General features: G+C 65.2%; 2 protein-coding genes across 17 annotated transcripts in view; one reads left to right on the top strand and one right to left on the bottom strand.

Moving 5' to 3' along the window:
• LOC125318084 (Fc receptor-like protein 2) overlaps positions 1-14673 on the top strand; it is a 185965-nt gene that overhangs the window by 99436 nt on the left and 71856 nt on the right. The gene's annotated exons all lie outside the window — the stretch shown is intronic.
• LOC125318102 (low affinity immunoglobulin gamma Fc region receptor II-like) overlaps positions 1-14673 on the bottom strand; it is a 26800-nt gene that overhangs the window by 7817 nt on the left and 4310 nt on the right. For 2 of the 10 annotated variants that reach the window (XM_048288532.1, XM_048288538.1), the window contains exons 2-5: positions 12351-12581; positions 11814-12086; positions 10743-11012; positions 5259-5561 (exon numbers count right to left, since the gene is read on the bottom strand). In XM_048288532.1, the coding sequence (XP_048144489.1) occupies positions 5259-5561; positions 10743-11012; positions 11814-12086; positions 12351-12581 (1077 nt within the window). Of the gene's footprint in view, positions 1-3982; positions 4309-4506; positions 4529-5091; positions 5179-5258; positions 5562-9262; positions 9511-9592; positions 9673-9758; positions 9781-10184; positions 10272-10350; positions 10654-10742; positions 11013-11813; positions 12087-12350; positions 12582-14673 lie in introns of those variants that run through there. The other 8 variants (XM_048288530.1, XM_048288536.1, XM_048288539.1 and 5 more) reach the window with 8 other exon arrangements.

The following is a 14673-nucleotide window of genomic DNA, read 5'->3' as shown; positions in this document are numbered from 1 at the left end:
CTGGGAAGTGGTTTGGGGCTGTTGGGATATTGGAGTTCCCGCTGTGGGGTGCTCACCGTGCACTGTCACTGTCACCGGCACTGACCGTGACAGCCCGAAGCTCTCCAAGCCCTCGCAGTGGTAGCGGCCGCTGTGGTGCAGCTGCAGGGGAGACAGGGACAACTCTGTGCTCTTGAGTGTCCTCCCCAGATCCTTCTCGTTCTGGTAAAATCGCACCCTGGTGACCAATGTATCCTTCCTGGTCTGGTAGCGCAGTGCCACCGTGTCCCCCTCCAGCAGCGCCCGTGCTGGCACCTGCAGCACCAGCCGGTCTGGGGGACAGGGGGGTCCCATCACACTGAGGGGCTCGAGACAGGTTCGAGGTAGGTCCCCATGACAACGGGGACCTCTGGGGGAAGTCTCCATTGCATGGGAGGATCCCAGGGACACCAGGGGTAACCCCATGGCACTGTTGTCGCCATGAGGGTCCCATTACATTGGGATGAAACGGGGTGCACAGGCATGTCCCGGTATGCAGGGGACAGGCTTTCGACACCCGAGGGGGTGAGGCCACCCACGGAATGGAGCCCACCCAGACCCACTGGGGACCACCCTGATCATTTCTGACCCCCCTTCACCATTGGAGATGCTCACGGGGGGGCTCAGCCCCATGCCAGGTCTGTCACACTGGTAGGTGCCACTCTCGGTGACACGGAATTGGTTGGGTCCCTCCTCCCACCAGTGCTGCCCGTCCTTGTACCAGGTGGTGGCACCAGCAGTGCCCAAGCCCTGGCAGGTCAGTGTCACCCAGTCCCACAGCACCGGCGGCGTCCAGGGGGTATCCACGAGGAGCTGGGTGGTCTGGGCGCCTGCGGGTGACAGGGGACACCAGCCTGCCAGGGCCAGCGCAGGATGGGGACAGCAGGGCGGGGACGTGGCATCCCCCCGAGGACTCACCAGCGAGGCCGAGGGTCTGGGCTGGAAGGGAGAAAGGACAGGGCTGGGTGGGGTTGGCACCGCGGGGACAGCGGCACCCGGGGCACGGAGTGTGGGGCTGTCCCCAAACTGTCCCCATGGGGTCACTGGTTTAGCACAGAGATCTTGAGGACAGGGACACCTCTGTCACCCGGGGCTGAGACAGGACATGGGGACACTCTGGGCACCCCATGCTTGGACAAGTCACCTCCACCCACCCCACTGCACCTGTCCCCACGGCCACATCCCCACGGCCCTCTGCCCATGATCCCATCCCAATGGCAGCTGGCCCTGTGGCCCATCCTGATGGTGCTTGGCCCTTCTCCCTGTCCCTGTTTCCCTGTCCCCCTGGCCCTGTCCCCACAGCTGCCCCAGCCCCAAGGTTCCTTTTGCTACATCTCAGTCCCTCCACTCCTGTCCCCCTGTTCCTGTCCCCCCCCATTTCTGTCCCCCACAGCCACCCCACGACTCCGGTCACATTTAAGGGGTCCATGCCCATGCTCAGGCTCTGCTGGCCTTGGGGACCTCAGGGCACCCTGCAGACCCCCTCTAACCCCTCCCCACTGCTCTCTGCCTCACCAGGGCCCAACCCCGGGGCGTCAGGCCCGTACCCAGGGAAGTCACCCCACAGGAGCAGCACCACCTTCTTGGCCATCTCGGTGTCCCCGGCCACCCGGTCTGGCTGTCACACGCTGCCGGGGCCACCTGTCCCCTGGCTGGTGGGCAGGAAGCGAGGTCACGTCTCGCCCCCATGTGTTGGTGGCCCTTGGTGGGGGCAGGGTGGGGGCAGGTTGGGGGCAGGGTGGAGGCACAGCAGGGGACAGGCTGGGGACATGGTGGGACATGGTGTTCCCAGGAGTGGGGGGCTCAGGGCATGTGGGCATCTCAGGATGGGTGTCCCAGGGGAATGGGGAGAGAGGGGAAGTGACAGGGAGTGGCTGCTGGGGAATGGGGGTCCCCATGTGTCAGGGGGTCCCCGGGATAGGCGTCCTGAGAGAATGGGGAGCAAAGGGATTGGGGGGAATGTGATGGAGATGCTGGGTAACAGGAGACCCAGGATGGGGCACTGAGAAAAGGGGGACACAGGAAATGGGGCTCCCAGAGTCGAGTTCCCAGGGGAATGGGGGTCCCAGGGATGGGCAGTTCCTGGGGGGGCTCGTGGGTCGCAGCTCCTTCAGCGGGTGCCTCAGATTTTGGGGTGACTCAGGGCCCAGCACGGCCACCCCGGGGCGCTCATTACCTGGGGCGGCATCACAGGGGGGTCCTGGGTAGCTCCGGTTCTGTGTCCCCCCCCCACCCTTTGGCTTTTTCCTCTTTATTTCTGTTTTGTCCTTCATTTCCTCATGTTTGTGCCACGCTGCCTCACCCCCCAGTGCGCGGCTCAGTGATCCTGGGGAGCTCCTGAGAAGGGAACGGGTTGGGAGGGCCCTGTGCAGAGGGAATAGGGGGTGCGGGGGCGCAGAGAGGGGTGGGGGGGCAGTGGGGGATGGGGGAGTCCGGCTGTGCCCCCCAACACTTTCACTTTCTCTCTCGGGCAGCAGAAGGAAGAGGCCGTTTGTGCTGAGAGTCAGACGGGGGGCGGGTTCTGACCTGGGGGGGCACATCCAGAGGGGTTCTGTCCTGGGGGGTCCCTGTTCTGGGGGTGACACGTCCTGGGGGCATCCTGTCTCAGTGCTGTCCCTTCCCGACCAGGGGGTTCCTGTCCTGGGGGATGGCGGTGCTGGGGGCGGTCACTCGACACATTCCGGGCGGGGGCGGGGGGGTCCCTCTCCCGGTGTTGTCACAACCTGGGGCCCCTGTCCTGGAAGGGCCCTGCCGGCTCCCACTGTCCCTTCTTGGGCACTGTGACCTCTGCAGGGCACAAATTTGGGGCTGCCCTGTCCCTTCTATGTCCCTTCCCCTTGACGTTCCCCTGCACTCTGGGAGCCCCCAATCCCCCTTTGGGATCCCCCAGGGTGCAGCCCCTCTTCCCCATCCTGCAGCCCCCTGTGACCCTTCTGTGGGTGAGAAGCCCCACGGGGTGCCAGTGGGGGTGACAGGGTGTGGGTGTCAGTCGGGGAGGGCACAGACCCCGCCACAACCTCCCACAGCCACCCCAAGCCCCCAGCCCTGGCAGGGTCTCAGCGCTGGCAACCAGGAAATGGATGAGACCCTGCAGATGAAACGCTCGGGACACTCCTGGCTGTGCCCCGCTCTGCCCACAACACCTGAGCACCAACCTGCCCCCTCTGCCTCAACACCCGCATGGAAAAATGGAGCTTTTTCCCTTCTGCAAATGGCTGATTTGGCCAAAAATTGATACCACACCACTGATACACTGAAAATGTGGGGGGCTGAAGCTGTTGTGGGGCTGCCCCCGCTCTCCTGACCCCACTTCCCCCCCATTGGTTTCTGTGCTGGGGGGTTGGGACACTTTGGGTTTATTGGTTTTGGGAGAAAACCTATTCCAGACTTCTCCATTCTCGCTCATCTCCTGCAGGATCTGAGGCGGCAAGAGCAGCTTGGGAATGGAGCCCCAGGCAGGAAGCAGCTCCCAAACTCCTCCGTGCAGCCAGTGGCCATCCAAGTGTGGGCCCTGGCCACGCCACAGCCCCACTGCGCAGGGATGGGCATTGGCCAGCCCTGCTCTGGCCAGCCCCAGGGGCAGCCACGACCTCAGGGTCCCCCCTGCTCCAGGGGCTTTGACTCTGGCAGCTTTAGAGCTGTTGCAAGGTGAGAATTGTGTGGGGGAAAAGGCGTGGCTGTGGTTTGCTCAGGCCTGCGAGAAGCACAAAAGCCAAGGGGAGCCCAAGCAGTGGCTCTGCGAGGGCCTTTGATGGTTTGCAGAGCAGGGCTGGCTGGAAAGTGCCCCTGCAGGGGCAGCTGCGAGGGAAGCAGCCCGGAAATGCAGCAATGGATCATTTTGTCCCTCTGCCCAAGGCACTGAGGGAGCCCCAAAACTCAGGCAAATGCCACAAGGATCTGCTCAGCACCCTGAGCGGGACCCTCCTCCTTCCCGAGCTGAGCAGGCAGAGCTGAACAAACCAACCCCATTTCTCCCGCTTTAATCCAAACGCTGCCTTTTGGGTCCAAGAAGAGGCAAAAGGGTCCTGTGCCCCCCCGGCACTGGGAGGGGGAATGGGGAGGCCCTGGGGTGCTGTGAAGGGCAGTGAGGGACCCCTGGGGGGACTCGATGCCTCCCAGTGATCCCCAATTTCCCCCCAGGGTCACATCACACTCTCGTAGGTGGCACCGGGGTCCTGCTGTCCCTCGTAGGGTCCCGGCAGCTGCGCGTTGGTCACTTGTGGATGCCGAGGGGGGGCAGGGCCGGGGGACACCCGTGGGGGCACTGACAGAGACAGCGGTTGTGGGGACCTGGGAGGGGGTGACACCCGTGGGGGACGTGTCCCTGTCCCCAGCCCCGTACTCATCCCCCGCCCGCTCGCTGCCCACGCCGTGGGGCTCCAGCAGCTCCCCCTCCTCCGGGGGGGCCCTGCGGGGATAAGGGGGAGCCTGTGGGGGTGTCTGGGGAAGGGAGAAAGGGGAGTCACGGCTGGAGCCCCCCCCACTCACCTGTCCTGGGGCTTCCTGGCGACTGCAAGGAAAAGGGGAGGGGGTGACCGTGGGGACCCTGGGACCCCTGAACCTTCCTGGGACTTCGGCAGCTCCGACCACCCACGGGACCCCCAAATCCCCACTGGAGCCCCAATTCCCACCGCACCCCTGATTCCCCCCTGGACACTCCAAGCACCCCTGATCCGCCAGAACTTCTGCACCACCACCGTGCTCCTGAGCACCCCGGTGCCCAAGAACCCCCTGAGGCCCCACAACCCCAAGCCCAACAGGGAGGGGCATCCCCAAAACTACCCCAGGACCCCAGAAAGATCCCCCAACATCCCTGCATGTGCCTCCAGGAATTCCCCAAACCCTCCACGAACTCCCACTGCCAGCCCAATGTTCCTCAAAGCCCACCCAGGGCTGCCCCTGGAGCCCAACCAAGACCCTCCAGAATCCTCCTAAAGCCCCCAGGACCCCCAGCCGAGGTCACTGTGGGCTCCGTTTCCCCCAGCTCAGGGGCTGTGGCTGCTGCCCCATCGCCCCCCCACTCTCGGGGCTTCCCCTCACTCCAGCACCCCCGTTGGCCCCATTGTCACCCACCCAGGCGCTGCCACCAGTGACAGCCCCCGATGACACCCAGGAGCAGGACCAGGAACAGGAGGCTCCTGCCGATGTTCACAGCCACTGCTGGGGACAGAGGGGGACACATCAGGGTCAGCTGCCATGCCGGGGGTTCTGCACCCTCCAGTAACCCCGAGTGAGCCCACCTGTGTCCCAGTGTCTCCGCGGTGTCACCGTCAGTGCCAGCTCCGGGCTGAGCGCCCGGAACACGCGGTGCCCGTCCTGTCCCAGCTGGTTGGTGGCCAGGCACTGGTAGGTGCCGGAATGTCCCACATGGACGTCCCCGAGCTCCAGGAGGGGACCCCGGGCCACCTCGGTGCCGTTGCGCAGCCAGGTGAAGGTGACAGGGGCTGAGCCCACCTGCACCGAGCAGCGCAGGGTCACGGGGTCACCTGTGCTCACCGGCTGTGCCAGGGCACCGGGGCTGATGGTGGCATTGGCCACGGGCACTGTGGGGACACAGACGGGGCTGAGGCCGAGGGGAGGGCCTGGCACCCAGTGTGGGCGCAGGGGAATGGGAGGGGAGGGAGTGTCAGATGCGGGATGGGGAGTCTGAGCATGGTGGCACCTGGGGACAGAGGGAGCCTTTCAGCCAGGACTGGGACGTGTGGCGGTGTTTACCGTCACCCATTGGGGATGCCGTGGGTGGGAGCATCCAGAGCCAGAGGGTCCCAGTCCCCCAGGACTGTGACCTGCAGTGGCGGGGGCTGTGACCTGGGATAGGATGGGGGATGCTGTGCTTGGGGTCACCCCCAGCCTGAGAGGGACATGGGAAGGTGTGGGTGAGCCAGGGAGGGTTGAAGGGAGGGATGAGGGACCCAGGCAGTGGTGGGGGAACGCTGGGAAGATGTTGGGGTTTCCCATCCCCATTCCCACATTCACCATGCACTGTCACTGTCACAGGAGCCGACTTCTCCCACCACAGTGACGGCCCAGAGTCCACCCAGCCCCCACAGCGGTAGCGGCCACCGTGGAGCAGCTGCAGGGGGGCCAGGGACAGCTCAGTCCCATTAAGGGGTCCCCCCAGATCCTTCTCCTCGTGGTAAAATTGCACCCCAGTGACCGCACTGTCCCTCCAGCCCCGGCAGCGCAGCGTCACCGCATCCCCCTCCAGCAGCGCCCACACCGGCACCTGCAGCACCAGACGCTCTGTGGGACAGGAGGGAACTGTCACATCTGGGGAGTCTGAGTGATCCCAAAGGCCCTGGGAGGCACCAGGGGTCCCCAACTGCAACAGGGAGGTCTCAGGTCACTGGGATGCTCTGGAATGTCCCCATGTGCAGGGGACGGGTTCTCGTCACGCCCGGGGGTTGACCAATGGAGCAGAGCCCACCCAGAGTCCTCAGGGACCCCGCGGGTGCCAGGGCACTCATCGACCCTCACCGTTTAAGATGTGCATGGGAGGGCTCAGCCTGGTGCCGGGTCTGTGACACTGGTAGGTGCCACTCTCAGTGACAACGAATCGGTCGGGTCCCTTCTGCCACCAGCGCTGCCCGTCCTTGTACCAGGTGGTGGCACCGGCGGTGGCTGAGCCCTGGCAGGTCAGTGTCACCCGGTCCCACAGCACCGGCGGTGTCCAGGGGGGCTGCACGAGGAGCTGGGTGGTCTGGGTGCCTGCGGGTGACAGGGGACACCAGCCTGCCAGGGCCAGCGCGGGATGGGGACAGCGGGGCAGGGACGTGGCATTCCCCCGAGGACTCACCAGCGAGGCCGAGGGTCTGGGCTGGAAGGGAGAAAGGACAGGGCTGGGTGGCTCTGTGGGGGAAGTGGCACCCAGGGGACGGAGTGTGGGGCTGTCCCCAAACTGTCCCCAGTGGGACTCTGGTTCTCGTGAGAAAGTGCTCAGGAATGGTCCCCAACAGGTCTGGAGAGGCTGGGGGACGTGTCTGTGTCACAGCTGTCCATGTGCCACATCCATGTGGCATGGAAGCCCCAGGGATGGGGACACCGCAGCCACCTCGAGCTGAGGCAGGACATGCGGACACTGTGATCACCCTGGAAGTGGGGACACCGTGGACACCCCGTGCTGGAATAGGTCACCCCCACCAGCCCCACAGCACCTGTCCCCCATGGGCCATCCACACAGTGCTTGTCCCCTTGTCCCTGTCCCTGCATCCCTGTGCCCCTGGCCCTGTCCCCACTGCTGCCCCAGTCCCAGTGTGCCTGTCATGATATCCTTGACCCCAGATCTCAGTCCCCCCATTCCGGTCCCCCTCATTCCTGTCCCCACAGCCACCCCACGACTCCGGTCACATTTAAGGGGTCCATGCCCATGCTTGGGCTCTGCTGGCCTTGGGGACCTCAGGGCACCCCGCAGACCCCCTCTGCCCCCTCCCCACCGCTCCCTTCCCCACCAGGGCCCATCCCCGGGGAATCAGGCCCGTGCCTGGGGTACTCACCCCACAGGAGCAGCACCACCTTCCCGGCCATCCTGGTGTCCCCAGCCACCCGGGCTGGCTGTCACACGCTGCCGGGGCCCACTGTCCCCTGGGTGGCGGCTCTTTGGCCAGAGAGGAAGGAAGCGAGGTCAGGTCTGTACCCATCGGCTGGTGGCCCTTGGTGGGGGCTGGGTGGAGAGATGCTGGGGACATAGAGGGACATGGTGGGACATGGTGGGGACATGAGACTTCGGAGTCCCAGGAATGGGGCTCCAGGAATGTGGGGAGCTCAGGATGGATTTCCAGAGGAACAGGGGGCCCCAGGTATGGGGATCCTGGGGAATGGGGTCCCCACTGGTGGGGAGACCAGGGATGGGGGTACCAGAGAATATTGGCTTCACAGATTTGGGGTCATGGAATGAAGATCCCAGGGGTGGAGGGTCCTGAGGGACTGGAGAGCCCATGGGATGGGGTCAAGGGTAGGGGCGGGCTGGGCAATGGAGGTTCTGGGAAGTGGGTGGCCTGGGATGGGGATCCCCAGGAGAGGGGACATTAGGGAATGAGGTCCCATGGTTGTGGTTCCCAGAGGAATGGGGGTCCCAGGCATGGACAGTGGCTGGGTGGTCTTGTGGGTCGCAGCTCCTTCACCGGGTGCCGCAGATTTTGGGTGAGGCAGACAAAAGCAGAGACCCCCATAGTGTTGGTGGTCTGTGGGGAACACCACGGGGTTCTCACGGTGCTCCAGCTCTGTGCTCCCCACCCTGGGACTTTTTCTTCTCTTTGTTTCTATTTTTTCTTCTTTACCTCACTTTTGTGCCCTCCCCCTCCCAGTTCATGGCTCGGTGATCCTGGGGAGCTCCTGAGCCGGGAAGGGGTTGGGGGGACCCTGTGTAGGGGGAATAAGGGGTGTGGGGGCACAGAGAGGGGTTTAGGGGGGCAGTGTGGGATGGGGGTGTCCGGCTGTGCCCCACAACACTTTCACTTTCTCTCTCGGGCAGCAGAAGGAAGAGGCCGTTTGTGCTGAGAGTCAGACGGGGGGCGGGTTCTGACCTGAGGGGGCACATCCAGAGGAGTCCTGTCCTGGGGGGTCCCTGTTCTGTTCTGGGGGTGACACATCTTTGATGAGGGGATCCTCGTTCTGGGGAGTGGTGGTTCCAGAAGTGTCCCTGCAAATTCTGGGGGGTGTGCCTGTCCCAGGGGTGGCACATCCTGGAGACCCCCGTCAATCCAAGTGTGGGGCCAGGCCATGCCACAGCCCCACTGCGCAGGGATGGGCATTGGCCAGCCCTGCTCTGGCCAGCCCCAGGGGCAGCCAGGACCTGAGGGTCCCCCCCACCCCCTGGGCTTTGACTCTCGCAGCTTTAGAGCTGCTGCAAGGTGAGAATTGTGTGGGGGAAAAGGCGTGGCTGTGGTTTGCTCAGGCCTGCGAGAAGCACAAAAGGCAAGGGGAGCCCAAGCAGTGGCTCTGCGAGCGAGGGCCTTTGATGGTTTGCAGAGCAGGGCTGGCTGGAAAGCGCCCCTGCAGGGGCAGCTGCGAGGGAAGCAGCCCGGAAATGCAGCAATGGATCATTTTGTCCCTCTGCCCAAGGCACTGAGGGAGCCCCAAAACTCAGGCAAATGCCACAAGGATCTGCTCAGCACCCTGAGCGGGACCCTCCTCCTTCCTGCCTTGCCGTGGGCTGACGCTGCCCGCATGCCCCGCACCCACCAAAGCCGCTCTCTTACTGCCCTCCGCAGCCGGACAGGGAGAGAAAGGTTTTTAGTAGAAGCAGGAAATTGGAGAATCCCGTTCCTAAAGCAGGAGAGAGCTGAACAAAGAAACACCATTTCTCCCAGTTTCAGCAAAAAGCTGCATTTTGGGCCCCGCAGAAGTCAGTCGGCTCCTCCTGTGTCCCCCAGCGCCCTCAGTGTCCCAGCACGTTCCCGTAGATGTCGCTGGGTGCCCGCAGTCGCCCGTGGGGTCCCGGCAGCTCCGCGTAGGTCACTTGGGTATCCTGGGGCAGAGCGGTGCGGGTGGGCCCTGCAGGACACCCTGGCTGCGGCATCTGTGTGACACCCCCCGTGGGTGACGTGTCCCTGTGTGTGTCCCACCCCGGACTCACCCTGCGTCCGCTTCGTCCTCGTGACATGGGTGTACAGCACCTCCCCCTCCTCCGGGGGGGCCGGGGGCTCCGGGGGAGCCCTGCAGGGATGGGGGATGTGTGAGAGGGAATGGGAGGTCTTGGGGTTGGGTAAAAGGGGGGGTCATGGCTGGAGCCCCCCACTCACCTTTCCTGGTGCTTCCTGGAGGCTGCAAAGGAAAAGGGTGGGGGTGACTGTGGGGTCCCCAAGGCCCTGACCACCCTCGAGAATCCTGAACTCCCATAGGGCTCTCAATTCCCCCCTGGAACCACCAGCATTCCTGGAACCCCCCAGAACCCCTGAACCATACCAGAGCCCCATTTCCTGATGCCCCCAGAGGCCCAAGGCTGGCCAGAATGGGCACCCTCCAAACTGCCCCAGGATTCCTGAAAGAACCCCCAGCATCCCTGCACCACCCTCCAACACCACCCCAAATCCTCGAGGACCTCGAGCAAAGGTCACTGGGAACTCAGCACTGCCCAAGTCAGGGGCTGTGGGTGCTGCCCCATCATCCCCACATTCTCGGTGGCCTCCCAGCTCCCCAGGGCCCCCGTCGGCCCCATTGTCACCCACCCAGGTGGTGCCACCAGTACCAGCCCACAATGACACCCACGAGCAGGAGCAGGAACAGGAGGGACCCGGCAACCCCTGCGGCCACTGCTGGGGACAGAGGGGGACACATCAGGGTCACCTGTCACTGCGGGGCTGCTGCAATCCCAATGACCCCGAGTGACCCCACCTGTGTCCCAGTGTGCCCGCAGTGTCACCATCAGTGCCAGCTCGGGGCTGAGCGCCCGGAACATGCGGTGCCCGTCCTGTCCCAGCTGGTTGGTGGCCATGCACTGGTAGGTGCCGGAATGTCCCACATGGACGTCCCCGAGCTCCAGGAGGGGACCCCGGGCCACCTCGCTGCCATTGCGCAGCCAGGTGAAGGTGACAGGGGCTGAGCCCACCTGCACCGAGCAGCGCAGGGTCACGGGGTCACCTGCGCGCACCGGCTGTGCCAGGGCACCGGGGCTGATGGTGGCATTGGCCACGGGCACTGCAGGGACACAGATGGGGCTGGCACCTGGCCAGGGGTGATGGGGATATCGTTGGTGGGGTCACCCCATTCCTGAGGGTCCTGCTCACCCAGGACGGTGACATTCAGGGGGACACTCTCGGCCACACTGTCCCCGTTGCTGGCCCGGCACTGGTAGTGGCCGCTGTCATTGTCTCCAACGTGGCGCAGCTCCAGGTGGGGGCCGGTGCCCAGCAGTGCCCATGAGTCCCCCCGGTGCCAGGAGAAGGACAGGGGACCTGTCCCCGTGGCCACCGCGCAGCTCAGCACCAGGCGGTCCCCCAGTGCCACCTGTGCCCCGGGGGGCTGCACCGACACGGACACCCCTGAGAGCGGGACCCCTGTGGGAAGGGGACACCAGGGGACAGTGAAGGACCTGGGGAGAGAGGGGGAGGGGCGGGGGGACCCCTGTGAGGAAGGGGGGGCAGGGAGCCTGGGAGTGGCTTGGAAAGGGTGGGAAGGGACCCCAAGGAAGGATGGGCGGTTTATAGAGGGGAGACCTGGTGAGGGAATGGGGGGACACCAGGGCGGATTGGGGACCCAGAAGAGGATGGTGTGTCCTGGGGACCAGGAGGGAGCTCATAGAGGGCAGGAGTGGGGAGCCAGTGATGGATGGGGGACCTGGGGAAGGAAGTGGGAAGGGATGGGAGGACACTGGGCAGATGTCAGGAAGAGCTGGGTGTCCCCAGGCAGGACTGGGGGACCCGTGGCGGCTGTCGGGGCTCCCCGCGCCCATCCCTGCACTCACTGCGCACCGTGATGCGGAGCCGGGCGCTGCTCTTCCGCACGACTCCCCGCTCGGAGCGCACCTGGCAGCTGTAATTCCCCAAGTGGGAGACCCCCACGGCGGGCAGCAGGAGCTGCGGGGACCCCTGCGGGCCCCCCAGCAACTGCCCGTGCCGGTAGAAGAGGTGCAGGAGGGGGGCTCGGGGCCGCAGGGGGCTGGGGTGTCTGAGGCAGCTGAGATTGAGGGGGGACCCCTGGGTGGGCTCGGGGGGACCCTCTCGCAATGAGTCCCGGAAAAACTCTGGGAAGGAGATGGGGCGGGGAGAGCGTGACCCCAAGATTGGTGTGAAGGGGCTGTGAGGGTGCTGAGGTGTGGGGGTGCCGGGGTGTCAGGGTGGCGGCTGTGGGGTGCTCACCGCGCACTGTCACTGACACCGGCGCTGACTCCGACTCCTTCCACCTCCCTGACACCTCGGAGTGCACCCCGCCCCTGCAGCGGTAGCGGCCGCTGTGGTGCAGCCGCAGAGGGGACAGGGACAGCTCGGTCCCATCGCGGAACCTCTGCAGTTGTTTCTCCTCACGGTAGAAGGACACCCAGGTCACCGGTTTGTCCTGCCAGCCCCGGCAGCGCAGTGTCACCGTGTCCCCTTCCAGCAGCGCCCGCGCCGGCACCTGCAGCACCAGCCGGTCTGTGGGACAGGGGTGTCCGGTCACACCGTGGGGATCCGTGGGGTCCCGATGGCACCGGGACGCCCCGATTGGGTCACACCCAGTGGACCAGGGGTCCCGAATTCCAACACGGGGGGCCGCTGGCCCTGGGATGCTCTGGGATGTCCCCGTGTGCAGGGGACGGGCTCTCGTCACACGAAGGGGGGTGACCCATGGAGCGGAGCCCAGCCAGAGCCCTCGGGGACCCCGCGGGTGCCAGGCTGGGGACACCCAACCCCCCTCACCATTGGAGACGTTCACGGGGGGGCTGCGCCCGGTGCCGGGTCTGTCACACTGGTAGGTGCCACTCTCGGTGACACGGAATTGGTCGGGTCCCTCCTCCCACCAGCGCTGCCCGTCCTTGTACCAGGTGATGGCACCGGCGGTGCCCGAGCCCTGGCAGGTCAGTGTCACCCGGTCCCACAGCACCGGCGGCGTCCAGGGGGGCTCCACGAGGAGCTGGGTGGTCTGGGCGCCTGCGGGTGACAGGGGACACCAGCCTGCCAGGGCCAGTGCGGGATGGGGACAGCGGGGCGGGGACGTGGCATCCCCCCGAGGACTCACCAGTGAGGCCGAGGGTCTGGGCTGGAAGGGAGAAGGGACAGGGCTGGGTGGGGGTGGCACCGCGGGGACAGCGGCACCCGGGGCACGGAGTGTGGGGCTGTCCCCAAACTGTCCCCATGTGGTCACCGGTTTAGCACAGAGGTCTTGAGGACAGGGACACCTCTGTCACCCTGGGCTGAGGCAGGACGTGGGGACACTGTGGACACCCCATGCTTGTACAAGTCCCCTCCACCCACCCCACAGCACCTGTCCCCACGGCCACATCCCCACGGCCCTCTGCCCATGATCCCATCCCAATGGCACCTGGCCCCATGGCTCATCCTCATGGTGCTTGGCCCCTGTCCCAGTACCTGCATCCCTGTCCCCCTGGCCCTGTCCCCACAGCTGCCCCAGCCCCAAGGTTCCTTTTGCTACATCCCACTCCCTCCATTCCCGTTCCCCTGTTCCTCTTTCCCCTATTCCTGTCCCCACAGCCACCCCACCACTCCAGACGCATTTAAGGGCTCCATGCCCATGCTCGGGCTCTGCTGGCCTTAGGGACCTCAGGGTACCCTGAAGACCCCCTATGCCCCCTCCATACCGCTCTCTGCCTCACCAGGGCCCATCCCCGGGGCGTCAGGCCCGTGCCTGGGGCACTCACCCCACAGGAGCAGCACCACCTTCCCCACCATCCCGGTATTTCTGGCCACCCGGGCTGGCTGTCACACGCTGCTGGGGCCATCTGTCCCCTGGGTGGCGGGCAGGAAGCGAGGTCATGTCTCGTCCCCACGTGTTGGTGGCCCTTGTTGGGGGCAGGGTGGTGGCAGGGTGGAGACACAGCAGAGGACAGGCTGGGGACACGGTGGGACATGGTGTTCCCAGGGATGGGGGGCTCAGGGCATGAGGGGATCTCAGGATGGGTGTCCCAGGGGAATGGGGAGAGAGGGGAAGTGACAGGGAGTGGCTGTGTGGGGAATGGGGGTCCCCATGTGCCGGGAGGTCCCCTGGACAGGGGTCCTGAGGGAATGGGGGCAAAGGGGGTGGGGGAAGTGGATGGAGATGCTGGGCAACGGGAGACCCAGGATGGGGCTCCGAGAAAAGGGGGACACAGGGAATGGGGCTGCCACGCCACGACAAATAAAGCAGCCCCATGCGGAGTCCCTAAGTGAGCCTCTCGTCTCTCTCGTCCCGATCTGGCCTGGGGTTGCTTCGAAGAGTAAGAGCTGAAATCCCTCTCACTGAATCGCTGAAGAGCTGAGACAGGCACCCCTCTGCAGAGGAATCCCGGCGGCTGAGGGATTGCCGCAGACCTCTAGATGATTGTCCCTTGTGGGATGCTCCCACTGGGGCGGTCACGGCGTCCTGGGTCTGAGCCATAGACCCCTACCCAGCCGCAATAGTCCCAGGGATGGGCAGTGCCTGGGGGGGCTCATGGGTTGCAGCTCCTTCACCGGGTGCCTCAGATTTTGGGGTGACTCAGGGCCCAGCACGGCCCCCCCGGGACGCTCATTACCTGGGGCGGCATCACAGGGGGATCCTGGGTAGCTCTGGTTCTGTGTCCCCCCCCAACCTTTGGCTTTTTCCTCTTTATTTCTGTTTTGTCCTTCATTTCCTCACGGTTGGGCCACGCTGCCTCACCCCCCAGTGTGCGGCTCAATGATCCTGGGGAGCTCCTGGGCAGGGAACAGGTTGAAGGGACATTGAGGAGGGAGAAAAGGGGGTGCGGGGGCGCAGAGAGGGTTGGGGGTGAGTGGGGGATGGGGGCATCCGGCTGTGCCCCCCAACACTTTCACTTTCTCTCTCTGGCAGCAGAAGGAAGAGGCCGTTTGTGCTGAGAGTCAGACGGGGGCGGGTTCTGACCTGGGGGGGCACATCCAGAGGAGTCCTGTCCTGGGGGTGTTTCCCTGTTCTGGGGGTGACACGTCCTGGGGGGATCCTGTCCCAGGGCTGCCCCATCCCGGCCATGGGGGTCCTGTCCTGGGGGATGGCGGTGCTGGGGGGGGTCTCTGGACACATTCCTGGGGA

Source organism: Corvus hawaiiensis, chromosome 29 (assembly GCF_020740725.1).
Source record: "Corvus hawaiiensis isolate bCorHaw1 chromosome 29, bCorHaw1.pri.cur, whole genome shotgun sequence".
NCBI lineage: Eukaryota > Metazoa > Chordata > Aves > Passeriformes > Corvidae > Corvus > Corvus hawaiiensis.
This window is presented reverse-complemented; position numbering and strand designations above follow the sequence as displayed.